Source organism: Ornithorhynchus anatinus, chromosome 2, assembly GCF_004115215.2.
Source record: "Ornithorhynchus anatinus isolate Pmale09 chromosome 2, mOrnAna1.pri.v4, whole genome shotgun sequence".
NCBI classification, from domain to species: domain Eukaryota; kingdom Metazoa; phylum Chordata; class Mammalia; order Monotremata; family Ornithorhynchidae; genus Ornithorhynchus; species Ornithorhynchus anatinus.
In genome coordinates this window covers 90,140,452-90,160,238 of record NC_041729.1, presented here as the reverse complement: position 1 = coordinate 90,160,238, position 19,787 = coordinate 90,140,452, and the positions used below count along the sequence as shown (strand labels likewise).

Genomic DNA, 19,787 nt, shown 5'->3' with positions numbered 1-19,787 from the left:
GAGGCCGTCTCAAGGTTTGCTAATGGGATCAGGGGTGGTGGGAACGCAGCAGGAGAAGCAAGATAAAGGACTGTGGGATTGTAGAAATGGTTAAGAGCATTCAATACACTAAGATTAGCTTCAAAACAGCAGATGTTAGGGTTTTTTTTTCAGCAATTTACTTGTGAAGCAAATGAAAAAAAAAAAGAGCCCATATATGCACTTCTTAGAATTGTTACACCACCTTTAGATCCCATTCTCAGTGTGTGCCGAGCAGATGTGTTTAAATAAATTCTTCAAATAATACAATTGACAGTTTTACTAAATTGAAATCCCTAATGGAACAACTAGATTTTAAAGCTTTATTTTGATCACTTGGTTGGCTGCTAATGTCACTTTTTGAGACACATTCCTGTATAAAAATTTGTATATTGAATAACTACATAATTATCTGCATAATAATGCTTTTGTGTGTCTTTGAAAAACAAAATCACCTCTACCAGGCAAAATGTCCCAATCAGAATCGTCTGTGTCATTATGGATTTACCGCAATCGATAACTATTTAACTTGCTCAAATCTACATGATCAGGAAGTGACTCCAATGCCATTTAGACTTCTTCTGACCAAAGATGTTAAAAATAAGATCAAAAAAGGAAGATCATCATAATTTCTACCATTGTCCAACAAGTGCTAAGAGCTATTTTATCGGGTTTTCATGTATAAAAAAATTATCTTGTGCTCCCATGCTTACAGACCTCAACAAGGCTTGGCTTTATTCATCTCCTTTTTTTTTTTTTTAACATGGGGCTTTGAAAACTGCTAGCATCCACCCCTATATTTCTAATTCCAATTGTGAATTTGTCATCAAACTCTACAGAGTGAACTACTCTACAGATTTAACTACAGTTGAATCTGTTTGTTATGGTATTTGTCAAACACTTAATATGTGCCAGACACTGTACTAAGCACTGTTGTAGATACAAGCTACTTGGGTTGGACACAGTCCATGTCCCACATGAGGCTCACAGTCTTAATTCCCACTTTACAGTTGAGGTAACTGAGGCATAGACAAGTTCAGTGACTTGCTCAAGGTCACACAGCAAACCTGTGGCAGAGCTGGGATTAGAACCCAGTACCTTCTGTCTCCCAGGCCTGTTCTCTATCCACTAGGAAACTCTGTTTCTTGACCATTACTTGTCAACTGGGGGTAAATTTTAACCCATGTAGACATTATTACTATTATTTTTCCTCACATCCCTTGTCAGTTGTAAGTCAATGCTTGTACACAACATCAACGTCTACTCATTTTAGGTTTATTTCTTCATTTGTTTCTGAGATTGCACTGCAATATTAGGAGTTATTTATGTTTTACCCTGTGTATTTTTTGCTGTATCCTCATCAGCATATTCCTTCTGCTTTAAATAAAAAATATATAAATTCCTAAAGACAAGAAGCCATGTCTATTTTCATGTGGTGCCCAAAACAGCAGCATGAGTATTTATATATAAATGAGCGTTGATTAGAAAACACATTCAAGTATCTGGAGAATATGGACAACAGCAGTAGTTGCTAACAGAAAATGACAGATAATCCACGTCCAATCTCTCTCTCACATGTAAACACCCAAACTCACACACAGCTGAACCTAGACTCATTTCCTCTAAGATTGTGAGCTTGTTATGGGCAGAGACTGTGTCTGTTTGTTGTCTTGTACTCTCCCAAGTGCTTAGTACAGTGCTTTGCACACTGTAAGCACTCAATAAATACAATTGAATGAATGCCCTCTAAAGCAGATTGTTATTTCTTTTCATTCGCAAGAGAGCACCCAACATCCCATGGATCGTCTTTTCTAGTGTGGTAGCAGCAGGTCTGGAAAGGAAGTGGGAGGAGACATGGATGAAAATGGCCAAGGGAACTGGCTTCCCAGTGGTGGTAGAGGGCTTAAAAAACATGGTGAAAAGAATTGGAAGTGGCATGGATAAACTGGAATAGAGATAAGGCAGGAGCTTATTCTATTTCCATTTGCCCTACTCCACATCCTGAATCTGAAAAATTTCCAGTTCAATCTCATTGTTTCCACAACATTTTCAAACACCTTCCCCGGCTTCTTCTCCCTCTTAAAAAAAAAGTCATTGTCCTTTTTTAAATCTAGTACATCTTTCTTTTAAGTAGTCCCACTTCTCGCTTCCTTCTCTTTGGTCACTTCAAAATACAACGGAATCACCTTCCTCTCCCATCGCTGTGACCCTATATCTTCCATCTTTAAACCAGTTCCCTCTTGGTTTCCAAAAAACCTTTTAATCATAGATGACTTGGCTAGCAGGCTCTCCCTATCTATCACTTCCTGTTCGCTGTGGTCAAGCATACTGTCTGATTACACTGGTTTCCTTTTCCAACTCCCACCTCCAAACATTCTGCCCGAGTTCTGTTTTCTGACACACTTGAAGACCACACGGTGGCCTCAGAGTTTTGGCCTGTCCTTGGACATGTGCACTCAGTGTTTTCCTGAGCATCAACGGGGTACGTGTTCCTGTTAAGAGGGCGTAGGTTAGACGTGGTTCTTACCCTTAAGGACTTCATAATCTAAGCCCGTCAAAGGGCAGGGACTGCCTCTATCTGTTGCCGATTTGTACATTCCAAGCGCTGAGTACAGTGCTCTGCACATAGTAAGCGCTCAATAAATACTATTGAATAATCTAGTGGGGAGACAAGATGGGCAAATCCAGATATAATACAAATATGTACTCTACATCTCCTGCTTAGGGGGGATTTCTCCATTGGTGCACAGGGCCACCCAGGGGTAGGATGGCCAGAGTAGATGTAAACTTAATGTGGAAAGGAGGAAAGGGCCGACATCAACTTATTCAGTTGCTCAAATACTCGGAAATGTTCGGATCGATGTGGCATCTTCTTTTCAAGCGTGGGATTCATTACCACAGGTAATCGTGGGGGGAAAACATATCAATAGATGCGAGGAGGTTTACACAAATACACGGTTGAGAGTCCAGAATATATTAAAGGGAAAAGGTAGAGATGTGAGGTGCCCTGCCACTGTCAGAGATCGAATACGTTCAGTATTCACTACACTACATTTCACTATACTTTTTGGCTAGAATGGAAGGCAATATTGGAAGGGAAGCAGGGTGGCTTAGTGGCTACAGCACAGGCCTGGGAGTCAGAAAGAACTGGGTTCTAATCCTGGCTCTGCCACGTGTCTGCTGTGTGACCTTGGGCAAGTCACTAAACTTCTCTGGGCCTCAGGTACCTCATCTGTAAAATGGAGATTAAGGTTGTTAGCCCCATGTGGCACATGGAGACTGTCCAACCTGATTAGCTTGTACCTACCCCAGCACTTGGTAAAGTGTTTGGCAAAAAGTAAGTGCTTAACAAATCTTATGTGGGACACAGACTGTGTCCGACCTGATTAGCTCGTATCTACCCCAGTGCTTGGTACAGCGCTTGGTGCATATTAACATATACCATAAAAAAAGCAATTGTGTGGATTCTTGCCGCGTCGGAGATGGTGAGTACTAGAACACAAGTCTTTCTCAACCCAGGGTTCTGCAAGACTGATACCCCTATGTTTTAGGAGAATGGGGGTGTGCTGGGCTAGTTTGGATCACTAAACCTGGCCCAGTAACGGCATTACTTATATTCTCTGGTCACTTCAAAATGCAACGGAATCACCTTCCTCTCCCATTACTGTGACCCTGTATCTTCCATCTCTCAACCAGTTCCCTCTTGGTTTCCAAAAAACCTTTTAATCGTAGATGACTCGCCTACCAGGCTCTCCCTATCTATCACTTCCTGTTTGCTGTGGCCAAGCATACTGTCTAATTACATTGGCTTCCTTTTCTCTCTATCTCTCTATTTGTTCCCATTTTTGTTGACATCTCCAGGCTGGTCTGCCTTGTCTCCTCTATTAAACTGTAAGTTCTTGGAGAGCAGGGGATGTGTCTAGTACAGTCCTACACAACCTGTGGATGCTCAGTAATTACTTGCTGATTAACAGAATATCCATGTTAGAAATGAAACCAAACCTACTGCATTGTTCATATTTGTCAGGCCTCCTTAGGCATTTGTCGACCTTAAAAATCCCAAGGCCTAAAGTCATATGAACACAAAGGAAACATAACTGCATTCCTAATATTTTGGTGAAAAGTCCATTAACTATTAGCAGCCTGTGATCTGTGAAGGCCAAGTTGGTAAGATCACACTAATTGCTATTAAAATTGCCCAAATTACACCCAAATCCTGGAATTATTTAATTTCCCTGATTCAAAACAAAGGCTGTGTTTACGTAGCTAAGGCAGAATGATGAGGGTCCAACTAGAGGAGATTTATTTATGTCAATAGGAAATGACTACCTTTTCTTCACAATGGGGAATTATCCCCATTATAGGGTTGAATAGTCACTTGTGAAAAATGTTTAAAGAGGAAATCTTGTAAAATGATGTTTCTACCTAAATGGGCGAATAATGTTCAAAAATCAAGACGTGGTTCTCTGTTTTCTCCATACCGAACCATCTACTGTCTGATTCATCCATCAGCATTAAGTTAAATCTTTCCAGAGGCTCTTGCTCTCCATCATTTCCTCACCTAATTAGGTGACCCTATCTTCACTGCCTCAACAACTCTACATTTTCATCCAGTTCTTCACTCTCACCCCTCCCCTTGCTCCCAAATCCTTCCATGGATTACTCTTGTCCTTTCTTTTCATTTTCCCCTTTCCAAACTTACTGGCCTTTATCTGCATGGCTTGGATAAACCTAAGTTCCCTCTAGACTATAACCTCCTTGTGAGCAGGGAATGTGTCCACCAACTGTCATATCGTAGTCACTCATGTGCTTATTACAGTGCTCTGCACTCAGTATGCACTCTAAAAAATACTATTGAGTGGAACTGTAACTCTCATTCAGATTTTCTACCTTATTTTCATTACCCATTGGCTTCGGTAATGAAAATAACATTACTGGGAAAAAATAATATTGTGAAAATAATGCTTAATGGGAAAGACTGCTGGGAGGATTGGGACCTGATGGGTTGTGAAGAATCTGTTTCGTGGGATAAAAATACCAACATAACTAAGACCCCGAAAGAGACTCCAACTGTACCAACAGATTTTTTTTCCAACTAGCGATATGACGGTTCTTTATCAGGGTTAAAAGGGTAATCTGAAAAGTCTCTAGAGAACTACCGTAACATTCTGTATTGAACCACACCTAATGTAGGCAGAGTGAGACTTAATGATGTCAGTTAAAGCAGAATTTTGTAAATTGGAGTTAATTTCAAATATTAAATCATAAAATTCAGTCTTAAAAGTGGGTTAAGAACTTTCAACGTTTATACACAGAACACTGTCGAATGAATGAATTGTGGAAGAGCCAAGGCAAAAGCCAATGGGAAAAAACACAGTGTCATCAATATCATCTTCATCTTCCATCATCACAACCGATTGAGTGCCTGAGTGCAGACCACTGCATTTGGGGGGCATTTAGAAGAATAAAACACACTCCCTATGCATAAGGAGCTGAAACCCAGAGAGAGAAGATGTAAGCTCCTCTGTCCGTCTCCCCCGATTAGACTGTAAGCCCGTCAAACGGCAGGGACTGTCTCCATCTGTTGCCGACTTGTTCATCCCAAGCGCTTAGTACAGTGCTCTGCACATAGTAAGCGCTCAATAAATACTATTGAATGAATGACTGTAAGTTCGATGTGGGCAAGGAATGTGCCTGTTATACTGTTATATTATATTCTTCCCAGTGCTTAGTTCAGTGCCCTGCACACCATTAGCACTCAATAAATAAGACTGATTAATTGAAAAATCAATTGTGAAGAACAATTAGGTTGTTTGCTGGTGAGGGGCAAAGAACAAAAGTTGGAGGGTAGTAAGGGAAGAGGGTTGAAATGCTGTGGAAACCAGATGATGGACAGACTTAAAGCAACAATAAATAACCTTTGCCCATTGAGGGTCATTGGGCATCTGATAGGGGAAATGGAAATAAACGATGAAGAGTTTAGCTTGATTCTTTGACACAGAGTACGGAGTTCTGTCTGGTTGATGTCATTAAGCCCAACTGACTCTGTGATCGATTACAGAACTAAGTTCATGTTGGACAGGGAACATATCCATCAACTCTGCTGTATGATATTCTCCCCAGCTATTCCTACAGTGCTCTGCACACAGTAAGCACTCAATAAATACCACCGATTGACTGAACTCAATATCTTTCCTAATTTATAACTCCCCATCTGAAAACTCAGACACACTCATATATCCAAATGTTCTTTGTGTTTTAAGTTGAGATTACTGATAAAAAGAAATGTTATCCATGTGTGAGGAAGTCTGAATCAATCTATCTTGGTATTTATTGAGTGCTTACATGAAGTGAAAAGGTTAATGCACATCTATTGTGCAACCATTCCATGCTATTTTAGAAGGTTGGGAAAGATTTTGGTTCTAACTGATGGACCCTGGACAACTTTGGCGGTAAGATGTCTGAAAACGGTTTCCTTCAACCGCAATGTTGTCATGTTCTTTATCTTCTCATGTTGTTTTGTCTCTCGGTGGCAAATCCCTCCTCACGTGACTGTTGCCAACCTCCCAGATTCCATTTCGGACTGTGAGGTCCCTGAGGGTCAGGGTTGAAATATTGTTTATCCATTGTTGTACCGCCCAGGGCTTGGTACAGTGCTTGGCACACAGAAAGCAGGAGAAAACCTCTAATGAATGAATGAATATATTATTAAATCACAACAGTCCACTAATGACTGGATTGTTAAAGGGCTCTACCACATTACTGAGGTAATATTTATTGGCAGAAAAGGTACAAATAGAGAATATGTATAGCGAATAAGAGTAGTGGGGTCAGTCAGTAAGGAAGGCTTTCTAAATTTTCTCCGCAGAGTTATCATTAGTAACATAATCCCTACTGATGTCCTTTGATCTCCTCCTTCCATCTCTGAAATGACTTTGAGGATCAATGAAGGGAAGAACAGCTTTCAGGGAGTGAACACATACTGAGTGGGACAGTGTGGCCTAGTGGAAAGAGCACTGGCCTGGGAGTCAGAGGACCTGGGTTCTAATCCCAACTCTGCTACTTGCCTGCTGTACGACCTTGGGCAAGTCACCTAACTTCTTTGGCTCAGTGGAAAGAGCACGGGCTTTGGAGTCAGAGTTCATGGGTTTGAATCCCGGCTCGGCCACTTGTCAGCTGTGTGACTTTGGGCAAGTCACTTAACTTCTCTGTGCCTCAGTTACCTCATCTGTAAAATGGGGATTAAGACTGTGAGCCCCACGTGGGACAACCTGATTCCCCTGTGTCTACCCCAGCGCTTAGAACAGTGCTCGGCACATAGTAAGCGCTTAACAAATACCAACATTATTATTCTTTGTGCCTCAGTTTCCTCTTCTGTAAAATAAGGATTCAGTCAATATCTACTCTCCCTCTCACTGAGGCTGTGATCTCCAAGTGAGACAGGGACTTGTGTCCAAGCTGATTTATCTACCTCAGCGCTAAGTACAGATCTGGGCACTTGGTAAACGTTCCACAAATACCATCATTAAATATGTAAGATGGCAAGAGTTTCTTCTTGAAATGAACAGATGATTGAACAGCATGGGAGGATGACCTTGCTGAGCTGATTCTGGATATGCATTCAGTCAGGAACTAGAGGAATCATTTAATAGGTGTAGAGGAGAGAGCCCAAGGGAACTCCCTGTTATTTAAGTTCAGAAAGTCACGTTTGACAGCTGTACCGATCACTACGACGTGATTCCTTCTGCCAGTTCTCAGTGTAACTTCAGGAAGAGAAGTGCTGGCACTGAACATCTTGTGCGGCCAAATTACAGCTTCAGGTGGCAGGCCGCTCCACGGTGAGTTTGGGAAAGGCTTTCCTTTCGTCTGGGCCTGGGAAGGTTTGCCCTTCGTGTTGCCTCATGTTAGGGATGACACTCCTAGAAGAGGAAAATGTTGGCGAGAGAGGAAGGACTTTGGGAACAAGCAGAAACGGCAGGAGAGAGTCCAACATTCACTTCATCATGGCCAAATCATATGACTAAAGAAATTATTTGTTGTTTAATAAAATCAAGCAGTGACTGGGTAGATTAGAAGTGAAGTTGCATGACACTCGGATTTGAAAGGGTGCGAAGGGCCAGGGGTTTCATAGCTAATTTAATTTCTTTCACTGGGCCTACCTCTGCCTCCCGCTCCCTAACAGTGGATGTCCCTTAAGACTCTGTTGTTGGTGCGCTTCTCTTGTCCATTCACACTTGCTCTTGGGGAGCTCATCCTCTCCCAAAGCTTCAATACCACTTCTAAGTGATGACAATCAAATGTACCTCACTCACCCTGACTTCTTTTTTCTGCATCCTCCCACCCCCGAGAACATATATCTATACCCACATGGTCCTTAGCCCTTCAAGCTTAATATGTCCAAAACTGAACTCAATTTTCCTCCCAAATCATCTCCCCAACCTCACTCACCCATCACTGTAGACAGCACCATTATCCTTCCTGTGTACCAAGCCCATACATAACCTTGGCATTATCCTCGGCTCCTCCTTTTCTTTAAAGCCACATATTCAGTCACCAAGTCCGATCACTTCTTCCTTCAGAACACTCCCAGAGTCTGTCCTTTCTCTCCATCTAAATTGCCCCCAAGCGAGTCCAGGGATTTGTTACACTGTGGCTTCATTATGACAGCAGAGTCCTCATTGACCTCCCTGCCTCCAATCTCTCCCATGTTTCACACTGCTGCCTGGATCATATTCCCATAATGTTGTCTGCACGTCTCCCCACTCCTTGAAAAGCTCCACTGGTTTCCCATTCAACCAATCTACAGTATTTATTGAGCACTTGCCGTGTGCGGAAGCTTGGGAAAGTACAATACAAGAGAGTTGGTAAACTTGACCTTTGCCTACAAGGAGTTTACAGTCTCCAAGCAGAAGCTTCTGCCCGCCAGCTTCTAAACACTCAATCAGGGCTCTTTCTCTCCCTCCTCCTCCTCCACTTCCTTCTCCCACATCCCATCCCAGTTTACATTCTGTGTTAACCTACCTACTTTGCCTTGCTTTGCCCCGACGGCTTGCTCACACCCCTTTCTTGCCTGGAACTCCCCACTCCTTCACAGTGACAGACCATCTTCAAAACCCTTCTCAAATCACTTTCATTCATTCAGTCATTCAGTCAAATTTATTGAGCGTTTACTGTGTGTAGAGCCCTGTACTAAGCATTTGGGAGTGTACAATACAACGATAAACAGACACAGTCCCTGCCCGCAATAATCTTGCTGTCTAGAAATGGGGAAAGACATTAATGAAAAATTAAAAATTACAGATATGTACTTAAGTGCTGTGGGTCTGGGAATGGGAAAGAACAAAGGGAGCAAGTCAGGGCGATGCAGAAGAGATTGGGAGAAGAGGAAAGGGGGGTGGGAGGCTTAGTCTTCTTCTCCAGGCCTTTTCTGGTTAATCTCCAGGCCTTTTCTGGTTAATCCAGTTTCTAATCTACTGATAGTATTAGGATTTATTGAGCCACTACTTGGTGTGATACACTTGAGAAGTACAAAATAAAGAAGTGTGTGCCCTGCCCTCATGAAACTTATAGCCTAACGGGGAAGACAGACAAAAATATTTACAACTAAAGCAATCAAATAACTGGATATACAATCTCCTCACCTTCGATCTCCCCAACTGCCACTTCAACACCAACTAAACACTTAGGTACCCAGGAACCGTACACAGAGGACTTAAGTACTTATCTTCATACTCCATTACTTCCTCCTAGCTGTAATTTATTTTAGGTTGTTTTCCTTTCCATGTTATAAACTCCTTGAGGCAGGGATCATGGCTACTATTTGTACTGTACTCTCCCAAGTGCCCTTAGTTCAGTGCTCTGCATACTAGGCACTCAATAAGTATTTTTTGTTCATTGGTTGTAAAGCTAAATTCCCAGGCTTTATATAAATACTCGCTTCCTACTCATTTGTTTTCTCCTACTGCACTTTGCAATCCATCTAGCCTCTATTTGAATGCTTTAAAGTCACATCTTTTTTTGTATCGGTTTCTTCTATCTGGAATCATTTTATAATAAGAGATTCCATGTCAATGTCAGTTTTCAACAGGAAGCTCAAATTTTCCATCTTCTGTCCAAAACAAAAATGAAATCAGTGGCTCAACTTAATAGTTACCCACTTCATTTGGAGGGTCTTTTTGCCATAGTTGAGAAAAATATTCTGTATGTCACTCTGAAGATAACACTAATTCATCTGTTTTAGGCCATCTCTGCATAACAGCAAGCAGAAAAACATTCTGTTTAATACTACTACTATCTATTGAGCACCCACAGATTTCAGTGCACTATACACTGCATTTTAGGGGAGCACGACAAATATACAAGACACACCTGCTTACAAGGAGCTCAATAGACATTAGATGCTGTGGACACCTTGTAAATATTTTATTAATAGTAGTGTTATTACCAATTCACAAATATTGAGTGGATAAGACCATTTTAAATAAAAACCTAAAACAAAATAAAATCATAAAGCAGAAACTATACTCTTTCCCCTTAAAAAGGTGGGATGAAGACATTGGGTCTTTCCACAGTTATGATGACAATAAAAAACAATGCTCTACTTCTTACATACTAGAAGATAAATCTATTAGATTTAACAGGAAATTTGTGACAAAAGTCACTTACTTTCTCTTGGAAAGAAGTAAGGCCAAGTGGAAAAAAACACAGGCCTGGTAGTCAGGGGACCTGGGTTCGAATCCCAGCTCCACCACTTTTCTCCTGTGTGACTTTGGGCAAATCACTTAACTTCTCTGGGTCTCAATTTCCTCATTTGTAAAATGGAGATAAAATACCTGTTTTTCCTCCCATTAGTCTGTGAGTCCCATGTGGGAGAGTGACTGTGACCAACCTGATTTTCTTATATCTATCCCAATGCTTAGTATAGTGCTTGACACAGTAAACATTTAATAAATATCACTTCTTGTACACAGGGATCATATCTACTATGTCCACTGTCATGAACTCTCTTAAGTGCTTAATGCAATGCTCTGCACTCAGTAAATACGAGTGATTGACTGATTATTGTTACTGGTCACCTCAGTTAATATTCCATCAACACAGATTGGAATAGCTAGTGTATCAATGCTAAAATGGACTGAATTTTTATTTACTAAAATGGAATAAAGAAAATTCTCAGAGTACCTTGCAAGAGGCCCATTTCCAGTGGGAATAAAATATCCCACTTTAACAGCTGAGGAGTTTCACATCCACTTCCCTGGGTACTGCCTAGAAATTCTATGTAATACTGTCTCTAAAGAAATAAATCAAAATAATGTGTACTTTTGATTGGTATTTAAATGATATGAGTAAATTAAGATAACCGATGTAAAGCAAGTGAATAATTGCATAATGCTTACTGTCAGAGAATTATCTGCTCCTACCTTATGCAGTGATGTCGGAAAGTGTTTGTCACTCTGTAAAAACATAGTTTTTCATTAATTAGAATATTTGTGAAATTTAAAATCCACAATGGTTTATTCTTCTGGTGATATCAAACAAAATGAATAAGTACAGAAGACTACCAAAAGGATTCATACAAATTGATGTTGGAGAGTAGCCAGATGTATCCAACATGGCATTTTGGGAAAGGCCTCTATTCAATTACTTTCATCACTAGCACTAAAGGACTGTGTCTACCACCTCTGTTGTACTGTACCCTCCCAAACACTTAGTACAGTGCTCTGGACTGTATGTGCTCATGACATGCCATTGACTGATTAATATCTACCAATTGATAAATTAATCAATTATATTTACTCAGCATCTGAGTGGAAGCAGTTTGTTAAATGCTCGGGGAAATACAACATGAGTAAAATACATGATTTTCACCCTCAAGGAGGTTACAACCTAATAAGGGATTGAGGAAGACATAAATTATTTACAAGAAGAAGAACTAGGTTGTAACAGGTAGCAATCTATGTTAGGAGGAAATAGTACATCCCTGAATATACCAATTATACATAAGCACCCACACAAAAATGCTGAGGAAAAGTAAAAAGACACAAAAGTGTTAGAATGACTGTTGGGTTGATTGCAATGTCTTTCTATTATGAAGAAAACACAAGGAAGATAATAATGGCAGTTTTTATTCTTCTCGTTCAATTGTATTTATTGAGCACTTACTGTGTGCAGAGCACTATACTAAGCACTTGACTCAAAACAACAGCCTCCTGACAGATACTTTAGGAAAGATTCCCAGATCCCTTCTATCGAAAATGTCTTGATTAATCAATCAATCAATAGCACTTATTAAGCGCTTGCTATGTGCAGAGCACTATACTGAGCGATTAGCTCTAGACATTGTTAATAGAATGGCTTTAATAACTGAAAGCCCATTTTTAATTCATGACTAACCATACCTAAACCTTTTGAGAAGCAACGTGGCCTAGTGGAAAGAGCACGGATGTGGACCGTTCTACTCCTGGATCCACCACTTGCCTGCTATGTGATCTTGGGCAAGTCATTTCACTCCTTTGTGCTTCAGTTCCTCACCTGTGAAGGGGGATGAAATTCTACTCCCTCCTACTTAAGACTGTGAGCCCCCTGTGGGACAGGGGCTGTGTCCAACTTAATTATCTTGTATCTACCCCAGCACTAAGCACAGTGCTTGACACTCAGTAAGGACTTAACAAGTATTATTGGTATATTCTGTACATAGGTTTATACTCTTTGGCTTCCAACTACCTGTACTTTAGTTTGTTTCTGTCTCCTCTGCTAGACTGTAAACTCTCTGAGGGCAGGGATCATGTCTCCTAATTCTTTTGTACCCTCCCAAGTGCCCAATACACTCCCCTGCATATAATAGGCACATTTAAAAATACCACTGAGTGATAGTGTTCCACTGGAACACAGGACCTGATACTACCCGAACCACTGAAGGTATAGTTTTTTTCTGGCTATTCCTAAAGCATTTGGCATGAGTCAAAGATTCAATTAGCAAATATAAAGAACTAGCTGGCACATTTTTGTGCATGGCTCAAAATGGACAAAAAAAAAAATACAGACAGTACTATTATTTCCTTCCCTTGGAAGACCTACAGTCTCTCAGATGAATAACTTGACAAGCCAAGACTGTAGTGCTTCAATGGACCATTTCATAAAAAGGGACAGCTAATTATATTCACTTAGAACCTGAATGGGCCAAACAGGTAAGTCATGTAATTGAAAATGCAAACCAAATCCCTGTGGCGAAAGCATGTTGAAGGGTGATATAGACAAAATTCAAGGAAGTGAGCCTGGGCTTTCCTTCCTAGTATTAGCTTCATTTGATCCTCCTTGGCTCTCCTCCAGGGACATGGAGAAGTAGAACCAAGGCCAGATTAGAATAATTATCCATCCGCTTTGTCATTTATCCAACAGATCGTCACTTAAATTTCAAGGAGAAACTCAAGTACATATTTGCTAAAGGATCCTGCTCAGAATCATCTGGGTCTGTCGGTGAGGTGAGCTTTTCACTTAGCCATATGTGCCAGACTCCAAGTGGAATGTGCCTTTTGCTTCTACTGGGGGGGCTTCTTTGAATTAAAGAAACACCTGGAAAGCAGCGTGGACTAGTGGAAAGGGCACGGGCTGGGAGTCAGAGGACTTGGGCTCTAGTCCCAGCTCTGCCACTTCTCAGTTGTGTGACATTGTTGGGAAGCAGCGTGGCTCAGTGGAAAGAGCATGGGTTTGGGAGTAGGGGTCATGGGTTCGAGTCCCCGCTCTGCCACTTGTCAGCCGTGTGACCGTGGGCAACTTCTCTGTGCATCAGTTACCTCTTCTGTAAAATGGGGATGAAGACTGTGAACCTCATGTGGGACAATCTGATTACCCTGTATCTACCCCAGCGCTTAGAACAGTGCTCTGCACATAGTAAGCGCTTAACAAACAAACAAAAAAAAACCTTGGGCAAATCACTTCACTTTTCTGGGCTTTAGTTACCTTGTCTGTAAAATGGTGAAGACTGTGAGTCCCACTTGGGATACGGACTGTGCCCAACCTAATTAGCTTGTATCTACCCCAGCACTTAGTACAGTGCCTGGCAAATAATTAGCACTTAATGAATACCATAAAAAATAAATAAAACCAAAAAAATTAACTAGATGCTAGGGCGATTTTTCTCTTTCCTTTCCCTCTCCCTCAATGGGCCAGCAACACATATCACTAGAGGTTCTGCTTGAACTTGGTCTTACAACAGCAGTTTGATCATGGGTCGAGGCTTAGTACAGTGCTCTGCACACAGTAAGCACTCAATAAATTTGATTGACATACTTTCAGTCACTCTCACCACCAAGCACCCATGCAAACTTCAATTTGGGGGTCTGTTTGCTACACCTCCTGCATTATTTTCGGGCCTACAACCCTGTCGCAAAATCCCCAGGCTTGTAGCCATGCTAAATGTTCTCCATAAATGGAGTAACAAGAACATTTTGGAGCTGAAAGCCAGCCCCCTTAGCTTATGGATCTTCATCGGTTTGCAGTGAACAAAGCTGCTTTGGGGTCATGTGGAAATTGTGTGCTTTTTATTTCCATTAAATAAGGTTTCTGCCCAAGAACAGTGAGCTGCATACTACAGGTTTGTAGGAGAAGTTTTCCTTCCACACCAGCCCAAGTTCCAAATCAGCTAGTCACACATGTATTGAGCACATGCTGCTAGTGTGCACTGTATCGGGTACTGGGGTTTGGGGGACAAAGGGAGGAAAAGACAGAGTCCCCACCTTTCATGAGTTTATACTCTTGAGAGCCCAGTGCCAGAAATAATGGTTCTCCGACACAGTGCCCTTCTCCTCAGAACTCCATCTCCCCCCAAATCCGCTTAACACATCTCATCTCAATTTCAAAGTTCTCCTGAAAACCCATCTTCACCAAAAAGTTTCCACTGTCCTTGCTCATGTCACCCAATAGCTACCCTTAGTACGTAGGTATATATCAACCCTGTCCTCCACATGTTTATTTTTCAGTTCTCTTGATTCTGTCAAGTCCATCTACACCAATCAATCATGCAGCCTGGTCTAGTGGAAAGAGCATGGGTCTGGGAGTTGGAGGACCTAGCTTTTAATCTCAGCTCTGCCACTTGTCTGTTGTGTGACCCTGGGCAAGTCGCTTAACTTTTCTGTGCCTCGGTTACCTCCTCTGTAAAATGGGGATCAAGCCTGTGAGCCCCATGTGGGACATGGACGGTGTCCAACCTCATTACCTTGTATCTACCCCAGTACTTACTACAATATCTAGCACATAGTAAGCGTGTAATACCATAAAATTCCAAACACCAAAAAAATTTAAAATAAATTAAAAAAATCAATAAATTTATTGAACACCTACTGTGCACAGAACACTGTACTAAGTGTACTAAGTGCACTAAGTGTACTAAGTGTAATCTCTTTATTGGGAGATTAAAAAAAAGTCTGCTGACAAGTCAAGGAAGATTAGGATAGAGTAGGTGACTTTTTTGATTTACAGTAAAGCAAGTAGACACAATCCCTGCCCTCAGAAGTTCTATGATCCAGCGGGAGAGGCAGACCCTAAAATAAATTAGGGGTAAGGGTAAACAATAAGTTCTGTGGTGATAGGAGGTGGGATGAGTATCTAAATACTGTTGGGGTATGAACTCAAGTGCATAGGTGATGCAATAGGGAGGGAAAATATGATGGAAAGATGAGATATTAGGGGAGACTTCCTTGAGGAGATATAATTTTAGTAGAATTTGGAAAATGGGGTGAGTAGGGGTCTGTCAGATGTGAAGTGGAAGAGAGTTCCAGGCAAAAAAGATGGTTGTGAACAAGGGGTAAGCAATGAGAGAGCTGAGAGAACCAGACATAGTGAGTAGGTTGGAATTAGAGGAGTGAAATGTGTGGGCTGGACTGTGGTGGGAGAGGAGGGAGGATAAGAAGAGGGGAGAAGCTGACTGAGTGCCTTAAAGCTCACAGTTACTAGTTTCTGCTTGATGAGGAGATGAATGGGCACCCTCCAGCCACTGTCCTCCTACCATTCTGTCCAAATCCCATAAATGAGCTGTTTACTCCCACTGCCTCCACTTCCTCTCCTCCATCTTTCTCTTTGACCCACTGCAATCCAGTTTTCAATCCCTCCACGCCACTGAAACTGAAACCCCACTCCATTTAAACTCTCCAAAGTCATTTATGACCTCCTCTTCACCAAATCTAATCTCTACTCTATCCTAACCTTCCTTGACTTGTCAGCAGACTTTTTTTTAATCAGCGACCGCTCCCTTTTCCAGAAAACATTGTTTAACATTGGTTTATGTGACATGGTTCTCTCCTGATTCTCCTCCTCCCTCTCTGGAAGGAGCTTCTCTGCCATTTTGTATTTCCTCCTACCTTCAGGACATGTCTACTTAGATGACTGCCAAGCCTCACCCCTCTGCAGTCCATACTTCACTGCCTGTATAATTTTTCTAAAACATTGTTCTGCACACATCAACCACTCTCAAAAAAATCTCCAATGGTCGATCCTTTCCTTTGCTCCCACTGGACATGTACAATTGGTCCAGTGGATTTTACCTTCATTGGACTCTTAGTCCTCTAAATCATGAGTTCCTGGTTGGTAAAGAATATGTCACCTATTTTGTACTAAGTGCTTAGTTCAGAACATTACACCAACTTTGACCTTTATAAATACTATTTCTACTACTAGATCAACAAATTCTATTGAATGAATGAATACATACTTGGAGAAACGCTTCCAAGACTAAGTATGTGGAGAGAGATGAGTCGTCAAGAAGAAGAGGGAAAAATTACTAAAGTAGCAGGCATGACTGGAGTTACTTTTCAGTCTGGGGCTCAGTTAAGGTGAGTTGTAGACAGTTATAAAGATTGACAGAATATGCTTGGATGGAAAAAATGGAACCTCAAGGCATAGGAAGGGCATTGGCAGTGGGGCACTGGAAGTGTCATGCCGTTAAAAAATGGCAAATCATGTCTGGGGAACCAGAAATATGTCTGCAAGGATGTAGCAGGAGATTAGAATGGTTTTGAAAGAGGAATCAGTATAGGGGCTCCCATAAGAAATTTGAATTTGAGTCAAAAGGCAACTGAAGACCATTTTGGAGTCTGGGAGAGGGGAGTGATGATCAAATGATGATTCTTGCTGTTCATTCCAACTCTAAGATGGTCAGGGCCTGTGCTAAAGCTGTAAATGTTCCTTCACTATCTCCAAGTGTTTCCTTCCTTGCTGTAGTCTTTCTGATTGGCACACTTTGTGCATCACTTATGCACTTGATATCTACTCTACCCTCAACCCACACTACTTAAATATGTATCCTTAGAGGTTGCCATTTCCCCTAGCTGTAATTTATTTCCACGTTTCCCCATCTACATTCTTGGCTCCTTATGAACAGAGGACACAACTACTAAAGATACTGCACTAAACCATCCCAAGTGCTTAGCACAATGCCCTGCATAGAGTACACACAGAAAATACAACTGGCTTACTGACTGAATGATCAGGCTCAATGCTGCCTTAAAAGACGGGAGAGGGCACCGTAGTGTTTACTGAAGCTGAAATGTCAGAGCTATGTAAGTCTGGTGACTTACCAGCTGTTAAATGATGTGTGCCACTGGGCAAAGGAGGAAGAGAGTGTGGATGGCTCTGCCCAAACTGTCCCCATTACTGCACCAATAACTCAAGCACATGTCCCGCTGCCAGCAGAACATCTTTTGTCTCAAACCATTCGTGTCACCCAAAAGGACAGGGTGCCAGGAAGGCGCCTAACTGTAGTGGCCTGCACAATCCAGCAAGGAATTCTGATTCAAAGGCACATTCATCTATCAATCAATAGCACTTATTGAGCACACACTGTGCAAAGAACTGTACTAAGCACTTGGGATAGTATCAATCAATCAATTTTATTTATTGTACTCTCCCAAGCACTTAGTACAGTGCTCTGCACACAGTAAGCACTCAATCAATTGTATTTATTGTGTACTAAGTGCTTGGGAGAGTACAACACCGCAATATAACAGACACATTCCCTGGGCACAATGAATTTACGGTCTAGAGGGATAGTACGAAAGAATTGGAACACAGAGTCCCTGCCTTGCAATCTAATGGGGAGAGGAACACTTAAATTTCAGGTTGGGGGAGAAATTATAAAAATAATAAAGTAAGCATAAAAATATAAAAATAAGTAAAATAAAAATAATGATAATAGTCTGTCTCCCCCGACTAGACTGTAAGCCCATCAAAGGGCAGGGACTGTCTCTATCTGTTACCGATTTGTACATTCCAAGCACTTAGTTCAGTGCTCTGCACATAGTAAGCACTCAATAAATACTATTGACTGAATGAATAATAATGATGGCATTTGTTAAGCGCTTAATGGTATTTGTTAGTGCTTACTATGGGCCAAGTATTGTACTAAGAGCTAGGGTGAATCCAAGCAAATCAGGTTGGTCACAGTTCCTTCCCACATGGGGCTCACAGTCTCAGTCCCCATTTACAGATGAGGTAACTGGCACAGAAATGAAGTGACTTGCCCAAGATCACACAGCAGACAAGTGATGGGGATGGGATTAGAACCCATGACCTTCTGACTCCCAGGCCCGTGCTCTATCCACTATGCCATGCTGCTTATGTACATCAGTGTTAATATTAGAGGCCCAAAAGAGCCGAAGCACCAGTAAGGGTATAAAGAGTGAGGAGATGAGCGATTACTTGGGGAAAGCTTCATAAGGGGAATGCAATCACAGTAGGGCTTTTGAGATGGGAAGAACTGTGGTCTGCCAGATAAGAAGGATTAGAGTGTTCCAGGTAAGGGAGACAGTGGGAGAAAGGGATCTACAGAGAGAAAGACGAGAACAAGAAGCAGTGAGTAGGTTATCTTGAGGGGAATGAAGATTGTGCACTGGGGTGCCATGGGAGAAGATAGTGGATAACTAGGAGAGCGACTGCTGATGGGAAGAGGAATGGGCAACCATTTGCGGTTTATGAGAAGTGAAAAACACTCCAGATAACAGAATGAAGTATGGACTAAAGAGGGGAGTGAGAGGAGACAGAGAGATCAGCAAGGAGACTGATGCGGTGGTCAAGCTATGATACAAGTGCCGGATGTAAAGGGAGGGGTAGATTCTGGAGATGTTATGAAGAGAAAACTGAAAAGATTTGGTGAGAGACTAAATGAGGGGGTAGAGAGAGAGGGCAGAATCAAGGACAGAGCCTTATCCTTAATGGTATTATCCCCCCCATCACTCCACGGCTGCTGGTGCAATCGCGGCTTCTCGGAAGCAACTCCCATGGCTCATCTGCAAAGTCTTGGACTCCCAGATCAACATCACTAGCCCTGACCTCTCTCCTCTGGAATCTCACATTTCGTGCCACTTCCACAAAATCTGTACATGCACGGCCCTCTAGCACTTCTAGCTTAACATGTCTAGTACAGAATTACTTATCTTCCTCCTCAAATCCTCTCCTACACCTCCCTCTCCCATCGCAGAGTAATGAGTTACATGTTGATATGGAAGTTACCTACATAGAGGTTGTAATTGAAGCCATTTAGGAGAGGATGAATTCCTATAGAAGGCGAAGTGCCAAATGGGCTTGGGGCTAAACCTAGCAGAGAGAGATGACCCAAATTAATAGGTAGGACAAGAAGCTAGAAAAGACACTAAAAAGGCTAAGCATGGGACGGGGATTTGTTGAAGTAAAGAGAGGGGGTAAGCAGGGAGAGCATGCAACCAATGAGCTCATCCTTCTCTACGAAGTAGGTCACGGGGTCATTAGCTCTGAGTACTAAT

At 41.8% G+C, this 19,787-nt stretch overlaps 1 protein-coding gene across 5 annotated transcripts in view; it reads right to left on the bottom strand.

The window, feature by feature from the left end:
• Window positions 1–19,787, bottom strand: part of AHI1 (Abelson helper integration site 1) — a 248,316-nt gene that overhangs the window by 35,557 nt on the left and 192,972 nt on the right. For 3 of the 5 annotated variants that reach the window (XM_039911176.1, XM_029052155.2, XM_039911175.1), the window contains one exon: window positions 11,439–11,471. The exons of 1 other annotated variant lie outside the window; for it this stretch is intronic. In XM_039911176.1, coding sequence (XP_039767110.1) covers window positions 11,439–11,471 — 33 coding nt within the window. Of the gene's footprint in view, window positions 1–7,739; window positions 7,938–11,438; window positions 11,472–19,787 lie in introns of all 5 variants that reach the window. One more of the 5 variants, XR_003754689.2, reaches the window with a different exon arrangement.